The 20,856-nt window shown below is 43.8% G+C and overlaps 1 protein-coding gene across 7 annotated transcripts in view; it reads right to left on the reverse strand.

Annotated features, from left to right (window-relative positions):
- Positions 1 to 20,856, reverse strand: part of CACNA1A (calcium voltage-gated channel subunit alpha1 A) — a 267,076-nt gene that overhangs the window by 180,334 nt on the left and 65,886 nt on the right. For all 7 annotated transcript variants that reach the window (XM_075859128.1, XM_075859126.1, XM_075859122.1 and 4 more), the window contains exons 2-3: positions 15,217 to 15,322; positions 9,403 to 9,542 (exon numbers count right to left, since the gene is read on the reverse strand). In XM_075859128.1, coding sequence (XP_075715243.1) covers positions 9,403 to 9,542; positions 15,217 to 15,322 — 246 coding nt within the window. The remainder of the gene's footprint in view (positions 1 to 9,402; positions 9,543 to 15,216; positions 15,323 to 20,856) is intronic.

The raw sequence follows: 20,856 nt of genomic DNA on the forward strand, positions 1-20,856 counted from the left end.
AGGAGAGGTCTGTGTGTACTGATGTCTGTGTATTAGGAGGAGAGGTCTGTGTGTCCTGATGTCTGTGTATTAGGAGGAGAGGTCTGTGTGTACTGATGTCTGTGTATTAGGAGGAGAGGTCTGTGTGTCCTGATGTCTGTGTATTAGGAGGAGAGGTATGTGTGTCCTGATGTCTGTGTATTAGGAGGAGAGGTCTGTGTGTCCTGATGTCTGTGTATTAGGAGGAGAGGTCTGTGTCCTGATGTCTGTGTATTAGGAGGAGAGGTCTGTGTGTCCTGATGTCTGTGTATTAGGAGGAGAGGTCTGTGTGTCCTGATGTCTGTGTATTAGGAGGAGAGGTCTGTGTGTCCTGATGTCTGTGTATTAGGAGGAGAGGTCTGTGTGTACTGATGTCTGTGTATTAGGAGGAGAGGTCTGTGTGTCCTGATGTCTGTGTATTAGGAGGAGAGGTCTGTGTGTACTGATGTCTGTGTATTAGGAGGAGAGGTCTGTGTGTCCTGATGTCTGTGTATTAGGAGGAGAGGTATGTGTGTCCTGATGTCTGTGTATTAGGAGGAGAGGTCTGTGTGTACTGATGTCTGTGTATTAGGAGGAGAGGTCTGTGTGTCCTGATGTCTTGGTATTAGGAGGAGAGGTCTGTGTGTACTGATGTCTGTGTATTAGGAGGAGAGGTCTGTGTGTCCTGATGTCTGTGTATTAGGAGTAGAGGTCTGTGTGTCCTGATGTCTGTGTATTAGGAGGAGAGGTCTGTGTGTACTGATGTCTGTGTATTAGGAGGAGAGGTCTGTGTCCTGATGTCTGTGTATTAGGAGGAGAGGTCTGTGTGTCCTGATGTCTGTGTATTAGGAGGAGAGGTCTGTGTGTCCTGATGTCTGTGTATTAGGAGGAGAGGTCTGTGTGTCCTGATGTCTGTGTATTAGGAGGAGAGGTCTGTGTGTACTGATGTCTGTGTATTAGGAGGAGAGGTCTGTGTGTCCTGATGTCTGTGTATTAGGAGGAGAGGTCTGTGTGTACTGATGTCTGTGTATTAGGAGGAGAGGTCTGTGTGTCCTGATGTCTGTGTATTAGGAGTAGAGGTCTGTGTGTCCTGATGTCTGTGTATTAGGAGGAGAGGTCTGTGTGTACTGATGTCTGTGTATTAGGAGGAGAGGTCTGTGTGTCCTGATGTCTGTGTATTAGGAGGAGAGGTATGTGTGTCCTGATGTCTGTGTATTAGGAGGAGAGGTCTGTGTGTACTGATGTCTGTGTATTAGGAGGAGAGGTCGGTGTGTACTGATGTCTGTGTATTAGGAGGAGAGGTCTGTGTCCTGATGTCTGTGTATTAGGAGTAGAGGTCCCTGTGTACTGATGTCTGTGTATTAGGAGGAGAGGTCGGTGTGTACTGATGTCTGTGTATTAGGAGTAGAGGTCTGTGTGTCCTGATGTCTGTGTATTAGGAGGAGAGGTCTGTGTGTACTGATGTCTGTGTATTAGGAGGAGAGGTCTGTGTGTACTGATGTCTGTGTATTAGGAGGAGAGGTCTGTGTGTCCTGATGTCTGTGTATTAGGAGGAAAGGTCTGTGTGTACTGATGTCTGTGTATTAGGAGGAGAGGTCGGTGTGTACTGCTGTCTGCGTATTAGGAGGAGAGGTCTGTGTGTACTGATGTCTGTGTATTAGGAGGAGAGGTCTGTGCGTACTGATGTCTGTGTATTAGGAGGAGAGGTCTGTGTGTACTGATGTCTGTGTATTAGGAGGACAGGTCTGTGTGTACTGATGTCTGTGTATTAGGAGGAGAGGTCTGTGTGTACTGATGTCTGTGTATTAGGAGGAGAGGTCTGCGTGTACTGATGTATGTGTATTAGGAGGAGAGGTCTGCGTGTACTGATGTCTGTGTATTAGGAGGAGAGGTCTGTGTGTCCTGATGTCTGTGTATTAGGAGGAGAGGTCTGTGTACTGATGTCTGTGTATTAGGAGGAGAGGTCTGTGTGTCCTGATATCTGTGTATTAGGTGGAGAGGTCTTTGTATTAAGAGGAGAGGTCTTTGTATTAGGAGGAGAGGTCTATGTATCCTGATGTCTGTGTATTAGGAGGAGAGGTCTGTGTGTCCTGATGTCTGTGTATTAGGAGGAGAGGTCTGTGTGTACTGATGTCTGTGTATTAGGTGGAGAGGTCTGTGTGTACTGATCTCTGTGTATTAGGAGGAGAGGTCTGTGTGTACTGATGTCTGTGTATTAGGAGGAGAGGTCTGTGTGTGCTGATGTCTGTGTATTAGGAGGAGAGGTCTGTGTGTCCTGATGTATGTGTATTAGGAGGAGAGGTCTGTGTGTCCTGATGTCTGTGTATTAGGAGTAGAGGTCTGTGTGTCCTGATGTCTGTGTATTAGGAGGAGAGGTCTGTGTGTACTGATGTCTGTGTATTAGGAGGAGAGGTCTGTGTGTCCTGATATCTGTGTATTAGGTGGAGAGGTCTTTGTATTAAGAGGAGAGGTCTTTGTATTAGGAGGAGAGGTCTATGTATCCTGATGTCTGTGTATTAGGAGGAGAGGTCTGTGTGTCCTGATGTCTGTGTATTAGGAGGAGAGGTCTGTGTGTACTGATGTCTGTGTATTAGGTGGAGAGGTCTGTGTGTCCTGATGTCTGTGTATTAGGAGGAGAGGTATGTGTGTCCTGATGTCTGTGTATTAGGTGGAGAGGTCTGTGTGTCCTGATGTCCGTGTATTAGGAGGAGAGGTCTGTGTGTACTGATGTCTGTGTATTAGGAGGAGAGGTCTGTGTATACTGATGTCTGTGTATTAGGAGGAGAGGTCTGTGTATTAGGAGGAGAGGTCTGTGTGTACTGATGTCTGTGTATTAGGAGGAGAGGTCTGTGTGTACTGATGTCTGTGTATTAGGAGGAGAGGTCTGTGTGTCCTGATGTCTGTGTATTAGGAGGAGAGGTCTGTGTGTACTGATGTCTGTGTATTAGGAGGAGAGGTCTGTGTGTCCTGATGTCTGTGTATTAGGAGGAGAGGTCTGTGTGTACTGATGTCTGTGTATTAGGAGGAGAGGTCTGTGTGTCCTGATGTCTGTGTATTAGGAGGAGAGGTCTGTGTGTACTGATGTCTGTGTATTAGGAGGAGAGGTCTGTGTATACTGATGTCTGTGTATTAGGAGGAGAGGTCTGTGTATTAGGAGGAGAGGTCTGTGTGTACTGATGTCTGTGTATTAGGAGGAGAGGTCTGTGTGTACTGATGTCTGTGTATTAGGAGGAGTGGTCTGTGTGTACTGATGTCTGTGTATTAGGAGGAGAGGTCTGTGTGTACTGATGTCTGTGTATTAGGAGGAGTGGTCTGTGTGTACTGATGTCTGTGTATTAGGAGGAGAGGTCTGTGTGTACTGATGTCTGTGTATTAGGAGGAGAGGTCTGTGTGTCCTGATGTCCGTGTATTAGGAGGAGAGGTCTGTGTGTCCTGATGTATGTGTATTAGGAGGAGAGGTCTGTGTGTCCTGATGTCTGTGTATTAGGAGGAGAGGTCTGTGTGTCCTGATGTCTGTGTATTAGGAGGAGAGGTCTGTGTGTACTGATGTCTGTGTATTAGGAGGAGAGGTCTGTGTGTCCTGATGTCTGTGTATTAGGAGGAGAGGTCTGTGTGTACTGATGTCTGTGTATTAGGAGGAGAGGTCTGTGTGTCCTGATGTCTGTGTATTAGGAGGAGAGGTATGTGTGTCCTGATGTCTGTGTATTAGGAGGAGAGGTCTGTGTGTCCTGATGTCTGTGTATTAGGAGGAGAGGTCTGTGTCCTGATGTCTGTGTATTAGGAGGAGAGGTCTGTGTGTCCTGATGTCTGTGTATTAGGAGGAGAGGTCTGTGTGTCCTGATGTCTGTGTATTAGGAGGAGAGGTCTGTGTGTCCTGATGTCTGTGTATTAGGAGGAGAGGTCTGTGTGTACTGATGTCTGTGTATTAGGAGGAGAGGTCTGTGTGTCCTGATGTCTGTGTATTAGGAGGAGAGGTCTGTGTGTACTGATGTCTGTGTATTAGGAGGAGAGGTCTGTGTGTCCTGATGTCTGTGTATTAGGAGGAGAGGTATGTGTGTCCTGATGTCTGTGTATTAGGAGGAGAGGTCTGTGTGTACTGATGTCTGTGTATTAGGAGGAGAGGTCTGTGTGTCCTGATGTCTTGGTATTAGGAGGAGAGGTCTGTGTGTACTGATGTCTGTGTATTAGGAGGAGAGGTCTGTGTGTCCTGATGTCTGTGTATTAGGAGTAGAGGTCTGTGTGTCCTGATGTCTGTGTATTAGGAGGAGAGGTCTGTGTGTACTGATGTCTGTGTATTAGGAGGAGAGGTCTGTGTCCTGATGTCTGTGTATTAGGAGGAGAGGTCTGTGTGTCCTGATGTCTGTGTATTAGGAGGAGAGGTCTGTGTGTCCTGATGTCTGTGTATTAGGAGGAGAGGTCTGTGTGTCCTGATGTCTGTGTATTAGGAGGAGAGGTCTGTGTGTACTGATGTCTGTGTATTAGGAGGAGAGGTCTGTGTGTCCTGATGTCTGTGTATTAGGAGGAGAGGTCTGTGTGTACTGATGTCTGTGTATTAGGAGGAGAGGTCTGTGTGTCCTGATGTCTGTGTATTAGGAGTAGAGGTCTGTGTGTCCTGATGTCTGTGTATTAGGAGGAGAGGTCTGTGTGTACTGATGTCTGTGTATTAGGAGGAGAGGTCTGTGTGTCCTGATGTCTGTGTATTAGGAGGAGAGGTATGTGTGTCCTGATGTCTGTGTATTAGGAGGAGAGGTCTGTGTGTACTGATGTCTGTGTATTAGGAGGAGAGGTCGGTGTGTACTGATGTCTGTGTATTAGGAGGAGAGGTCTGTGTCCTGATGTCTGTGTATTAGGAGTAGAGGTCCCTGTGTACTGATGTCTGTGTATTAGGAGGAGAGGTCGGTGTGTACTGATGTCTGTGTATTAGGAGTAGAGGTCTGTGTGTCCTGATGTCTGTGTATTAGGAGGAGAGGTCTGTGTGTACTGATGTCTGTGTATTAGGAGGAGAGGTCTGTGTGTACTGATGTCTGTGTATTAGGAGGAGAGGTCTGTGTGTCCTGATGTCTGTGTATTAGGAGGAAAGGTCTGTGTGTACTGATGTCTGTGTATTAGGAGGAGAGGTCGGTGTGTACTGCTGTCTGCGTATTAGGAGGAGAGGTCTGTGTGTACTGATGTCTGTGTATTAGGAGGAGAGGTCTGTGCGTACTGATGTCTGTGTATTAGGAGGAGAGGTCTGTGTGTACTGATGTCTGTGTATTAGGAGGACAGGTCTGTGTGTACTGATGTCTGTGTATTAGGAGGAGAGGTCTGTGTGTACTGATGTCTGTGTATTAGGAGGAGAGGTCTGCGTGTACTGATGTATGTGTATTAGGAGGAGAGGTCTGCGTGTACTGATGTCTGTGTATTAGGAGGAGAGGTCTGTGTGTCCTGATGTCTGTGTATTAGGAGGAGAGGTCTGTGTACTGATGTCTGTGTATTAGGAGGAGAGGTCTGTGTGTCCTGATATCTGTGTATTAGGTGGAGAGGTCTTTGTATTAAGAGGAGAGGTCTTTGTATTAGGAGGAGAGGTCTATGTATCCTGATGTCTGTGTATTAGGAGGAGAGGTCTGTGTGTCCTGATGTCTGTGTATTAGGAGGAGAGGTCTGTGTGTACTGATGTCTGTGTATTAGGTGGAGAGGTCTGTGTGTACTGATCTCTGTGTATTAGGAGGAGAGGTCTGTGTGTACTGATGTCTGTGTATTAGGAGGAGAGGTCTGTGTGTGCTGATGTCTGTGTATTAGGAGGAGAGGTCTGTGTGTCCTGATGTATGTGTATTAGGAGGAGAGGTCTGTGTGTCCTGATGTCTGTGTATTAGGAGTAGAGGTCTGTGTGTCCTGATGTCTGTGTATTAGGAGGAGAGGTCTGTGTGTACTGATGTCTGTGTATTAGGAGGAGAGGTCTGTGTGTCCTGATATCTGTGTATTAGGTGGAGAGGTCTTTGTATTAAGAGGAGAGGTCTTTGTATTAGGAGGAGAGGTCTATGTATCCTGATGTCTGTGTATTAGGAGGAGAGGTCTGTGTGTCCTGATGTCTGTGTATTAGGAGGAGAGGTCTGTGTGTACTGATGTCTGTGTATTAGGTGGAGAGGTCTGTGTGTCCTGATGTCTGTGTATTAGGAGGAGAGGTATGTGTGTCCTGATGTCTGTGTATTAGGTGGAGAGGTCTGTGTGTCCTGATGTCCGTGTATTAGGAGGAGAGGTCTGTGTGTACTGATGTCTGTGTATTAGGAGGAGAGGTCTGTGTATACTGATGTCTGTGTATTAGGAGGAGAGGTCTGTGTATTAGGAGGAGAGGTCTGTGTGTACTGATGTCTGTGTATTAGGAGGAGAGGTCTGTGTGTACTGATGTCTGTGTATTAGGAGGAGAGGTCTGTGTGTCCTGATGTCTGTGTATTAGGAGGAGAGGTCTGTGTGTACTGATGTCTGTGTATTAGGAGGAGAGGTCTGTGTGTCCTGATGTCTGTGTATTAGGAGGAGAGGTCTGTGTGTACTGATGTCTGTGTATTAGGAGGAGAGGTCTGTGTGTCCTGATGTCTGTGTATTAGGAGGAGAGGTCTGTGTGTACTGATGTCTGTGTATTAGGAGGAGAGGTCTGTGTATACTGATGTCTGTGTATTAGGAGGAGAGGTCTGTGTATTAGGAGGAGAGGTCTGTGTGTACTGATGTCTGTGTATTAGGAGGAGAGGTCTGTGTGTACTGATGTCTGTGTATTAGGAGGAGTGGTCTGTGTGTACTGATGTCTGTGTATTAGGAGGAGAGGTCTGTGTGTACTGATGTCTGTGTATTAGGAGGAGTGGTCTGTGTGTACTGATGTCTGTGTATTAGGAGGAGAGGTCTGTGTGTACTGATGTCTGTGTATTAGGAGGAGAGGTCTGTGTGTCCTGATGTCCGTGTATTAGGAGGAGAGGTCTGTGTGTACTGATGTCTGTGTATTAGGTGGAGAGGTCTGTGTGTCCTGATGTCCGTGTATTAGGAGGAGAGGTCTGTGTGTACTGATGTCTGTGTATTAGGAGGAGAGGTCTGTGTGTCCTGATGTCTTGGTATTAGGAGGAGAGGTCTGTGTGTACTGATGTCTGTGTATTAGGAGGAGAGGTCTGTGTGTCCTGATGTCTGTGTATTAGGAGTAGAGGTCTGTGTGTCCTGATGTCTGTGTATTAGGAGGAGAGGTCTGTGTGTACTGATGTCTGTGTATTAGGAGGAGAGGTCTGTGTCCTGATGTCTGTGTATTAGGAGGAGAGGTCTGTGTGTCCTGATGTCTGTGTATTAGGAGGAGAGGTCTGTGTGTCCTGATGTCTGTGTATTAGGAGGAGAGGTCTGTGTGTACTGATGTCTGTGTATTAGGAGGAGAGGTCTGTGTGTCCTGATGTCTGTGTATTAGGAGGAGAGGTCTGTGTGTACTGATGTCTGTGTATTAGGAGGAGAGGTCTGTGTGTCCTGATGTCTGTGTATTAGGAGTAGAGGTCTGTGTGTCCTGATGTCTGTGTATTAGGAGGAGAGGTCTGTGTGTACTGATGTCTGTGTATTAGGAGGAGAGGTCTGTGTGTCCTGATGTCTGTGTATTAGGAGGAGAGGTCTGTGTGTCCTGATGTCTGTGTATTAGGAGGAGAGGTCTGTGTGTACTGATGTCTGTGTATTAGGAGGAGAGGTCTGTGTATTAGGAGGAGAGGTCTGTGTGTACTGATGTCTGTGTATTAGGAGGAGAGGTCTGTGTGTACTGATGTCTGTGTATTAGGAGGAGTGGTCTGTGTGTACTGATGTCTGTGTATTAGGAGGAGAGGTCTGTGTGTACTGATGTCTGTGTATTAGGAGGAGTGGTCTGTGTGTACTGATGTCTGTGTATTAGGAGGAGAGGTCTGTGTGTACTGATGTCTGTGTATTAGGAGGAGAGGTCTGTGTGTCCTGATGTCCGTGTATTAGGAGGAGAGGTCTGTGTGTACTGATGTCTGTGTATTAGGTGGAGAGGTCTGTGTGTCCTGATGTCCGTGTATTAGGAGGAGAGGTCTGTGTGTACTGATGTCTGTGTATTAGGAGGAGAGGTCTGTGCGTCCTGATGTCTTGGTATTAGGAGGAGAGGTCTGTGTGTACTGATGTCTGTGTATTAGGAGGAGAGGTCTGTGTGTCCTGATGTCTGTGTATTAGGAGGAGAGGTCTGTGTGTCCTGATGTCTGTGTATTAGGAGGAGAGGTCTGTGTGTACTGATGTCTGTGTATTAGGAGGAGAGGTCTGTGTCCTGATGTCTGTGTATTAGGAGGAGAGGTCTGTGTGTCCTGATGTCTGTGTATTAGGAGGAGAGGTCTGTGTGTCCTGATGTCTGTGTATTAGGAGGAGAGGTCTGTGTGTACTGATGTCTGTGTATTAGGAGGAGAGGTCTGTGTGTCCTGATGTCTGTGTATTAGGAGGAGAGGTCTGTGTGTACTGATGTCTGTGTATTAGGAGGAGAGGTCTGTGTGTCCTGATGTCTGTGTATTAGGAGTAGAGGTCTGTGTGTCCTGATGTCTGTGTATTAGGAGGAGAGGTCTGTGTGTACTGATGTCTGTGTATTAGGAGGAGAGGTCTGTGTGTCCTGATGTCTGTGTATTAGGAGGAGAGGTCTGTGTGTCCTGATGTCTGTGTATTAGGAGGAGAGGTCTGTGTGTACTGATGTCTGTGTATTAGGAGGAGAGGTCTGTGTGTCCTGATGTCTGTGTATTAGGAGGAGAGGTCTGTGTGTCCTGATGTCTGTGTATTAGGAGGAGAGGTCTGTGTGTCCTGATGTCTGTGTATTAGGAGGAGAGGTCTGTGTGTACTGATGTCTGTGTATTAGGAGGAGGAGAGGTCTGTGTGTCCTGATGTCTGTGTATTAGGAGGAGAGGTCTGTGTGTACTGATGTCTGTGTATTAGGAGGAGAGGTCTGTGTACTGATGTCTGTGTATTAGGAGGAGAGGTCTGTGTGTCCCGATGTCTGTGTATTAGGAGGAGAGGTCTGTGTGTCCTGATGTCTGTGTATTAGGAGGAGAGGTCTGTGTGTCCTGATGTCTGTGTATTAGGTGGAGAGGTCTTTGTATTAAGAGGAGAGGTCTTTGTATTAGGAGGAGAGGTCTGTGTGTCCTGATGTCTGTGTATTAGGAGGAGAGGTCTGTGTGTCCTGATGTCTGTGTATTAGGAGGAGAGGTCTGTGTGTCCTGATGTCTGTGTATTAGGAGGAGAGGTCTATGTATCCTGATGTCTGTGTATTAGGTGGAGAGGTCTTTGTATTAGGAGGAGAGGTCTTTGTATTAGGAGGAGAGGTCTGTGTATCATGAGGTCTATTTGGGTAAATAATTGTAGACAATGAGCCATAACATCCTGAACATGAATACTATGTATACAGTATGTTTTTTGGACACTTACCCAGTGAGAACAACTACAAAGTCCATCATGTTCCAGCCATTGCGTAGATAGGATCCTTTATGAAATGCGAAACCCAAGGCAATGATCTTAATTCCAGTTTCAAAGCAGAATATTCCAATGAAGTAAGGTTCTGTGTCATCCTGGGAAGAGAATAGCATTGTATGTTGAGAACATATATGATGCTTGGCAATGTCAACACTTACTATCTGTTTTTGGACTGTGGATTAAAATAGACTTTTTAATTACAGTCATGTGGAATAGTAAGGACATCCTGTAAAAAATTTGTAGACGTATCAATATTTTATCTTGACCCCGGCAGTGTATAAAGATGAAAGAATTGAACACAAAACACTATTGCTATGTACACACGACAGATTTGCACGCATAATCCGTGCCGCACGGTATCCAGTCCTTGTGTGCAGCATTTCTTATAACGTCCTCGCGCTGCCCGGCGCCAGGACCTTGTATGTGCGGCTGCCTGATGTGGCAGCCTGAGGGGATCCAGAGAGAAGCGGAGCAGGAAAATTAGTATATATTTCGTTTTTTTAATTTAATTTAATATTCTTTTATTGTTTTTTCGGTGAGAGCGGGGAATTACTCTGATGGGGGGATATTTTGCAACCCCTATCTGCTATTGCTGCAGATCGGCGCTGCAATGTAGATTACAGTAACGTTTTTATTTTTAAAAAACGAGCATTTTTGGCCAAGTTATGACCATTTTTGTATTTATGCAAATGAGGCTTGCAAAAGTCCAAGTGGGCGTGTATTAGGTGCGTACATCGGGGCGTGTTTACTTCTTTTACTAGCTGGGCGCTCTGATGAGAAGTATCATCCACTTCTCTTCAGAACGCCCAGCTTGTGGCAGTGCAGACACACAGTGTGTTCTCGAGAGATCACGCTGTGACGTCACTCACAGGTCCTGCATCGTGTCAGACGAGCGAGGACACCGGCACCAGAGGCTACAGATGATTCTGCAGCAGCATCAGCGTTTGCAGGTAAGTAGCTACATGGACTTACCTGCAAACGCCGATGCTGCTGCAGAATCATCTGTAGCCTCTGGTGCCGATGTGTCCTCGCTCGTCTGACACGATGCAGGACCTGTGAGTGACGTCACAGCGTGATCTCTCGAGAACACGCTGTGTCTGCACTGCCAGAAGCTGGGCGTTCTGAAGAGAAGTGGATGATACTTCTCATCAGAACGCCCAGCTAGTAAAAGTAGTAAACACGCCCCGATGTACGCACATAATACACGCCCACTTGGACTTTTACTTTAAACACACCCACTTGGACTTTTGCAAGCCTCATTTGCATAACTACAAAAATGGTCATAACTTGGCCAAAAATGCTCGTTTTTTAAAAATAAAAACGTTACTGTAATCTACATTGCAGCGCCTATCTGCTGCAATAGCAGATAGGGGGTTGCAAAATCTGGTGACAGAGCCTCTTTAACTTTGTACTGCACTTTAGCCTACACCACTATGTTTCTAGTGTAAATTATGATAAATTTGTCCGGTTGCAAGTAGTCCCGCCCACTTTTCTAAAGTCACACCTTTTTTAAAAGAGTTGGATGTGGCAAAAAATGGAAAAACATTCGCCAGAATACTGGCGTACAGTGGTTAACAAATTCCTTTGACTTTGTAATCATGTATTAAACAAAAGAACTCATGGAATCGTTCACATCTGCGTCGGGATTCCGTTCATGGGTTCCGTCAGAGCTTTCCGTCAGGGGAACCCATGAACGGAATCCAAACTGAAACAAACGTAAACCGTGGGTTTCCGTTTGCATCATCATTGATTTCAATGGTGACGGATCCGGTGCAAATGGTTTCCGCTTGTCACCGCTGTGTAAGGGTTCCGTTGCTTGGACGGAATGAATAGCGCAGTGGACTGTGGTATTGATTCTGTTTCTTGGGTCTAGCGCTGGAGCGATGGGAAACTCCTGACATCACTGCCCATATATGGATAGTGACGTCTAGAGCAGTGCTGGTGTCCCCGAGCAGAGCGCTAATAGAGGTTCTGACCCGGAACTAAGGTCCAGGGAAAGCTCCTGATGTCACTGTCCATATATGGACAGTGATGTCATGGGCTTTCCCAGAGTTGGAGTCCCCGGGCATAACACTAATAGAGGCTCTGCCCCGGGATTCTATCCCTGGGAAAAGTTCTGACATCACTGTGCACTGTCGATATATGGACAGTGTTGTCAGGAGCAGCGCTACAGTCCCCGGGCAGAGCGCTAGCTGATGCTCTGCTCAGGGACTTCAGGCCGCATAAATAGCCCCATTGGATTTTAGTGTAGCCATGTGACGGGCGAAAAAAAAAAAATAGGGCCTTAAGGGTGCACTGAAAAACATAAGATGTTTTGGACTAACTTACTACCTGTCCCCACTGTTTGCAGACAGCCTAGTATCTAAAAGCCCCTGAAGTCCCTTCCCAGCTATGCCCCTGCATAACACACACAGCACACACACATATATATACATAAACAGAGATAAGCAGCACTCAATGTCCAAATCCACAATGGTAATGGGTGCAAGCGGGTAATCCTGATCTAGGGATTGTTGATATATTTAGAAGAAATCCCACAGCACCCTGATGTAGTAAAAAAAAAGTGGTTTATTCAGTCAACACACAGCAGCAACGTTTCCATCCTACTATGGGACCTTTTTCAAGCATAGTAGGATGGAAACGTTGCAGCTGTGTGTTGACTGAATAAACCACATTTTTTATACATACTCATGTATACACACTCACACATATATACACACATACATATATACACACACACATATATATATATACACACACACACATATACACACTCATATACATGTCAGGGATCATTCGGTGTGAAATACGGACCTGACATACATACTTGTACACACTCATATATACACAAAATACACACACACACATCCGGCACATTCACACATATACACACATATACACTAATACTCATATATACACACACACACACTCATATACACACACTTATATATACACACTTATATATACATACATACACACACACACTCATATACACACACGCACACTAATATATACACACACACTCATATATACACACACACACTCATATACACACACATATATATATATATATACTCATATACATACATACACACACACACACACACACACACACACACACACACACACACACACACACACACTCACTCACTCATATATACACACACACACACACACACACACACACACACACACACATATATACACACACACACACACACACACACACACACACATATATATACACACACACTCATATATATATACACACACACACACTCATATACACACACACACACACTCATATACACACACACACACACACACACACACACACACACACCATTTCTCACTTACCTTTTTCAGGATTTCTTCTCTGCTGTGTCCAGAGTCTTGAAGTTGCAGTGATTGGTTTAGGACCTTTGATCATGTGATAGTCACGTGATGTTCTCAAAGGTCCTGAAATCACTGTTACAAGAAGACAGTGGATGGAAGCTTCTGCATACATTTGTGTATGTGGGGATTTCTTTATCAGTCCCCACATACACAGATGTCTGCAGGACTGTACAGGAGAGCGGCCCCTGATCAGTACGGCGGCCGGCCCACCGGGAAGTACATGGCCAATTCACCCCTGCCCATAGTCAATTTCTTAGTATTTTTGGTTAGTACATTACTTTTATCTTCATACACAGTTCAAATGAAGATCAAATATTGATTTATCCACATATGTAACTTTTTATCGGGCCTCCTTACTTTTTCACGTGACTGTATATGAAACAATAAATGCGCAATTCTTACTTTTTATGATCCAGATATTAGATTTCATTTTTCGAATACTTGATTCCTGCCACTGGATACTAGTTCTACAGAGACCTGCCACTTACATGGTGAGAGTGCTTGCACATTGCAAGCAGTGTAAACACTAGTTCTGATCTACCAGGGAAGATGCCCATATAATATGGCCATAGGTGTTCTTCATATATAAATAATTGGGAACACCTCCTCCTTAATGCATACCTCTACCCAGGAACTGCTGTGCACAAAATATCAGAAAATGTAATAAAAAACAATTACTTACCATAATTTTATCAATGGAATTGCTGCCATTAGTAATTTAAGGGGTGCAAAACTAGAAGAGTGCACCCGCAGAACTTCCGATTCCCTACAACTTCACTGTTATCAGTCTGCAATGTGACTATAGATTGTAGAAAGTCATAAAAAGGTTGTCTACAGGATTCTTGACTTTTTAGGGTAGTTGCTGGGAATTTGGGATGCCCCTGGCTACCCTGGTGCTGTACTAGATTTATATCTCAAGGGCCTCGTAGACTCTGCCCATCAAGTCGGCCACACCTTAAAGCGGTTTTCCAAGATCTGATAATTATTTTAATTTATTTTCGGCCGCCTTAAAGGGGGTGTGCACTACCAGACAACTGATGACCTATCCAATGGATTGATCATCAGTCTATGATCTGTGGGGGTCTGACACCCACACCCGCACCGATCAGCTGCTCTGGTTGCCTCCGGGCACCGGACATCCATACCAGAAGCAGATGGCTCCGGTCACGGAATAGCGGCCGAGCTGCAGTACAGCTCCTATTCAACTGAATAGTAGCAGAGCTACAGGTCTGCAGCACGGCCGCTATGCAATGTACGGAGCCAACTGCTTCCGGCTCAGTGCACTGCATACTGTGCAATGACATTCGGTGCCTGCAGGCAGCCGGAGCAGCTGATCGGTGCGGGGTCCGGGTGTCGGACACGCACCGATCATATATTGTATCCGTTAGATAGGTCATCAGTTGTGCGGTAGTGGACAACCCCTTTAGTAATTTCCTTCATAAAAACTGAATTTGTTGTCATCCCGCACTTTGTTGACATCCATTATTTCTATGACTGCTTCCAGCACCACTCCCAGCATGCACTGGTTCTCTCCCAGCCTGCTGTGCGCCAGGATCGAGGCTTACTTTACTGAGCATATGTGGTTCAAAGAGATATTCTTTAAACCGCGCATGCGTGGATGATGCCTTGTCGAATGGGACAACCCACTGAACGGGCGTCATTGATGGCGCGCCGTTCAGTGATCCGGCCGGAAAAGGCATTCGTTCTTAAAAAAAGAAGAGCGCTGAACAGTCCAGATGTCATCGGAAGTGCAGAATTCCGATGGGGCGGCGTCACGGGACTGGAGTTGCGATGGGGAAATCTAGATCTTTCAAAAAGTATATTTGAAAGTTTGTTTAATACACAATGGTAAATCAGCAACACTTTACTGCAATTGCCTGATATTTTATGCAAATTTCTTCCAAGGGTGGAGCAACACTTTTAAAAGGGAGGTCTCCCAAAATTGATCTTCTTGAGACATGTTAGAAGATCACATTGGTGGAGTCTGTTACTTCAGACCACACTTTTTCCAAGGCAATAGTCCACGCAAACTTTTTTTGCATCACTCAGAGATTTCATATCACTCATACATGATAGGTTAAATGAAATCAATGGAACTTTTAATGGAAAATTTCCAGTAACTGAAGTCTCTGAATGGTGCCCAGGGCGTTGGGGCAATATATAAAGTATTGTACCCATTTGTTCAAAGAATTGGAGGTGGTCCAAACTTAAAATATGCACCAATAAGATCTAATAGTATTCTTTCCTGTATACTTGGTAACAAATCCATTTTTCATTCTTATTTTTTAAGGACAATAAATATAATTTTGTAGATGACTCACTCAATATCACTCCCCCCCCCCCCCTTATGAGGTTATAAAATATGAATCTTACCAGGCGCTCGGACATTGGAGTCTTGTCTCCCTCCGGCAGATGCTGTTCCATTGCCAACACAATGCAATTCGCTATAATAGTTGCTAAAATCATGTATTCAAAAGGAGTAAAGATTCAGGTTAAGGAAAAGAGAATGTACTGATGTAAACGCTAATTATCTATACCCAAGAGCTAACATTTCATATTGACAATTCACTCAAAGTATTGTCCATTGTAGATCAAACTTTATACAAGAATATGTATTTGTTATACCTTCTGTACATACACTGTACAATTTTTTTTTTCCAATTTTGTTTATTAAACTTTTTCAAATATGGGGTACAGGAATAAAAAGGGGGTTAAATAAAAAAGAAAAGGAAAAAGAAAAGAAGGGGGGGGGATCTCCAGAAGGAAATTTGGTTACATGAGATTACAGGTGATATAGAATACACAGCTATCAATCAGGACACCTTATAGTATTAGTCAGGTGAAGGGGGGGGGGGACAAACAAACAAGTCATCCCCTGCTGCATTGTCATACAAAAAGAGAAAGCGCGCCTCCCCTCCTCTTAAGCAAAGCCTAGTCCAAGCATGGACAACGAGGTGGGACGGGGACCAGCAGACCGCCCATCTCCGCCTATGCCACTATAAACTCTGCAGGAGCGTCTGAGAGAAGAGAACACGCCAACTGAGTGCACGACTCCCACCAACACCTCAACCACTCCACAATCCTGTGCACCCTCTCACTGGTGTGTTTCCTAGAAGAATCTATTCCTCAAACCAAATAATGTGCAGAAACGAGTTCCTAATATCCGTCCTATCTCTCTGTGGAAGTTGGGAGATGAAGGTATGCCATGTGACAAAGAACTGCTCCACTTAGAGTTCTTTATGAAGAGAAGCCTCCATCCAATCCATCTTAAATAAATATGAAAGTTTATCCAAAAAAAGCTTAAATGGTGGGGCCTGGTCTTGTAGCCAAGTCTGTAAAATGGCCTTTGCACCTGCCGCTGCCACATAATGTAATAGTCTATATGCCCCTTGGGAACATCTGTGTGTGTCCGGGTCTATATAGCCAAAAATTGGCCAGAGTGCTGTGTCAGGAGTGTAGTTCGTGAGGTTCTGAGTTGTGTAGGAGCGAATACGGGACCAAAAAGTCTGAATATTAGGGCAGGCCCAGAGACAATGATGGAGATTGGCCTCCATGGGGTGGCATTTAAAGCATTGGGAGGTGGGATATAAACCTGTTCTGTGGCCTACAAGTGGAGTTAGATAGGAGCTGTGTGCTATTTTATATCTCATCTCTAAAAATCGGGCCGAGGGCAGAAATTTATGAGCCTCGTCCAAAGCTTTTAAAATGTGAGTGATTGATCATCAATCTGCCATTTAGTCAGTGGTGTTTGTGTTGCGGCATAGTCTAGTGGTAAGTGTAAGAAATGGTAGTTCCTGGTTATTTGACCTTTGGGTATGTTTTATCTAGAGAAGCTTTGGAGAAGATAGGGGTTCCATTCCCGCTCTGGCAATTGTTTCAAGACATTTGTGATATAGCTTTTGGCTTGTGAATAGTGGAAGGGATCAATGGGTACAATCGGAAACTTTAACTGCATCTCAGACAGCGTAAGCATCCTCCTCTCCAATATGTGAACAAAGCGTTTTATTGAGGTCTGACCCAGTGCATGACACCTACTAAAGAGGCCATGGGGGTTGCCATCACTGTACCCAGGTTATACCAGCATGCTCCATATCACTATATACAAGAAGATGTATAACTTACACCAGCTGTACATACACTGTATAGTTATATACCAGAAGATACCCAGGTTATACCAGCATGCTCCTTATCACTATATACAAGAAGATGTTTAACTTATATCATCTCTACATATATAATTATATACAGAAGATGCCCAGGTTATACCAGCATGCTCCATATCACTAAATACAAGAAAATATATTATATACCAGAAGATACCCAGGTTATACCAGCATGCTCCATATCACTATATACAAGAAGAGGTATAACTTATACCAGCTGTACAAATATAATTATATACCAGAAGATGCCCAGGTTATACCAGCATGACCCATATCACTATATATAAGAAGATGTATAACTTATAACAGCTAAACATATATAATTATATACAGAAGATAACCAGGTTATGCCAACATGGTCCATATCACTATATACAATATGATATATAACTTATGACAGTTGTACATATATAATTATACACAGAAGATACCCAAGTTATACCAGCATGATCCATATCACTATATACAAGATGTATAACTTATACGAGCTGTACATATATAATTATATACAGAAGATACCCAGGTTATACCAACATGGTCCATATCACTATATACAAGAAGATGTATAACATATACCAGCTGTACATACTGTATATAATTATATACAGAAGATACCCAGGTTATACCAGCATGCTCCATATGACAATATACAAGAAAATGTATAACTTATACCAGCTGCACATATATAATTATATAGAGAGAATAATTATATAGAGAACCCAAGTTATACCAGCATGCTCCATATCACTATATACAAGAAGATGTATAACTTATACCAGCTGTACATCTCTAATTGTATACAGAAGATGCCCAGGTTATACCAGCATGGTCCATATCACTATATACAAGAAGATGTATAACTTATACCAGCTGTACATATATAATTATATACAGAAGATACCCAGGTTATACCAGCATGTTCTATATCACTATATACAAGAAGATGTATAACTTATATCATCCCTACATATATAATTATATACAGAAGATGCCCAGGTTATACCAGCATGCTCCATATCACTATATACAACAAAATGTATAACGTATATTAACTGTCCATATATAATTATATACCAGAAGATACCCAGGTTTTACCAGCTGTCATGATCTGTGGGTATGTGGACCCACCGAGCCGTACCATAGCGGGATAGTAGTGGGCCAAACAGTGTACCAAGTCAATGTATATATAGTCCAAGCACAAGGGTACTTGTAGTAGTAACTAGCAATGGCTAGGCTCAGATGGGACCTTTGCAGCAGGCACCAGCCGTGATCGGTGGCACAACACGACTCAAACTTTCTAAGGCACAGGAATAAGGTAGCACAGGATACAGGTAGCAGGTACGGGAACACTGGGAACAGGATAACACTAAGGGACCATTTGCAAGACTAACACGAGTAAACACAGCAACGCGCAGGCAAGGAGTAAAGGAGTAGGGCCCTTCATATAGTCCAGGGGATCATGGGCTAATAAATGAATATTTTCATGTGCGCGCACTGGCCCTTTAAGGCCAGGCCCAAGCGTGCGCGTGCACCCTACGGAACATAGCAGAAAGGAGCGGAAGTGAGCATTGGCGTCTCCTGGGGAGGAGATGCGGGCGAGCGCTCACAGATCCATGGCTGCGGCTGTCGGGGGGTCAGTAATTCCGACGGTCTGTGGCCGTGGATGCTACACCAGCATGCTCCATATCACTATATACGTGAAGATGTATAACTTATACCAGCTAAACATATATAATTATATACCAGAAGATACCCAGTTTATACCAGCATGACCCATATCACTATATATAAGAAGATGTATAACTTATACCTGCTGTACATATATAATTATATACCAGAAGATACCCAGGTTATACCAACGTGCTCCATATCACTATATACAAGATGATATATAACTTATAACAGCTGTACATATATAATTATATACAGAAGATGTCCAGGTTATACCAGCATGCTCCATATCACTATATAGAAGATGTATAACTTATACCAGCTGTACATATATAATTATATACAGAAGAACCCCTGGGTTATACCAACGTGCTCCATATCACTATATACAAGATGATATATAACTTATAACAGGGGTACATATATAATTATATACAGAAGATACCCAGGTTATACCAGCATGCTCCATATCACTATATAGAAGATGTGTATCTTATACCAGCTGTACATATATGATTATATACAGACGATGCCCAGGTTATACTAGAATGCTCCATATGACTATATACAAGAAGATGTATAACTTATACCAGCTGTACATATATAATAATATATAGAAGATACCCAGGTTATACCAGCATGCTCCATATGACTATATACAAGAAGATGTATAACTTATACCAGCTGTACATATATGATTATATACAGAAGATGCCCAGGTTATACCAGCATGCTCCATATGACTATATACAAGAAGATGTATAACTTATACCAGCTGTACATATATAATAATATATAGAAGATACCCAGGTTATACCAACATGCTCCATATCACTATATACAAGAAGATGTATAACTTATACCAGCTGTACATATATAATAATATATAGAAGATACCCAGGTTATACCAGCATGCTCCATATCACTATATACAAGAAGATGTATAACTTATACCAGCTGTACATATATAATTATATACAGAAGATACCCAGGTTATACCAGCATGGTCCATATCACTATATACAAGAAGATGTATAACTTATACCCGCTATACATATATAATTATATACCATACCAGAAGATGCCCAGGTTATACCAGCATGCTCCATATCACTATATACAAGAAGATGTATAACTTATACCAGCTGTACATATATAATTATATACAGAAGATACCCAGGTTATACCAACATGCTCCATATCACTATATACAAGAAGATGTATAACATATACCAGCTGTACATATATAATTATATACCATAAGAAACCCAGGTTATACCAGCGTGACCCTTATTACTATATATAAGAAGATCTGTATCTTATAGCAGCTGTATATATATATATATATATAATTATATACAGAAGATACCCAGGTTATACCAGCATGCTCCATCTCACTATATACAAGAAAATGTATAACTTATACCAGCTGTACATATATAATTATATACAGAAGATACCCAGGTTATACCAGCATGCTCCATATCACTATATACAAGAAGATGTATAACTTATACCAGCTGTACATACATAATTATATACAGAAGATACCCAGGTTATACCAACATGCTCCATATCACTATATACAAGAAGATGTATATCTTATACCAGCTGTAAATATGTACCGTATTTTTTGGACTATAAGACGCAATTTTTAGCAAGAATAAATCTTGCTAAAAAGTCCCTGCGTCTTATACTCCGCAGTCAAGGGACCCGGCATCGCCGGGCACCATGACCGCTTCATTAGTTAACCCCTTCCCGACCCATGACATGCCAGCACATCATGGAGCTGGAGGGGGTGATGTATGGAGCGGGCTCACGCACTGAGCCCGCTCCATACACTGCAGGTGTCAGCTTCTGACACGCTGCTACAACAGCCAGGAACAGCAATTTCGCGGTACCTGGCAGTTTAAAGGGCTTGTGCCATAAAGCACATGTATCCCCTATCCACAGGATGAGGGATACATGTGTGATCGATAAGGAGAACGGGGACCGAATGTTACCAAGACCGCTGCATGAGAAGCTGTGACTTCCGCGCTCTGTGTCCGGCAGCTTCATAGAGATTAATGGGATTCTTCTGCGCATGCGCGAGCGGCTCTCCATTGATCTCTATGGAGCTGCGGAACAAATAAGCCGGACACAGAACCCGGAAGTCCAGGCTTCTCGTGTAGCGCTCTGG

This window comes from Rhinoderma darwinii, chromosome 3 (genome assembly GCF_050947455.1).
Source record: "Rhinoderma darwinii isolate aRhiDar2 chromosome 3, aRhiDar2.hap1, whole genome shotgun sequence".
NCBI lineage: Eukaryota > Metazoa > Chordata > Amphibia > Anura > Rhinodermatidae > Rhinoderma > Rhinoderma darwinii.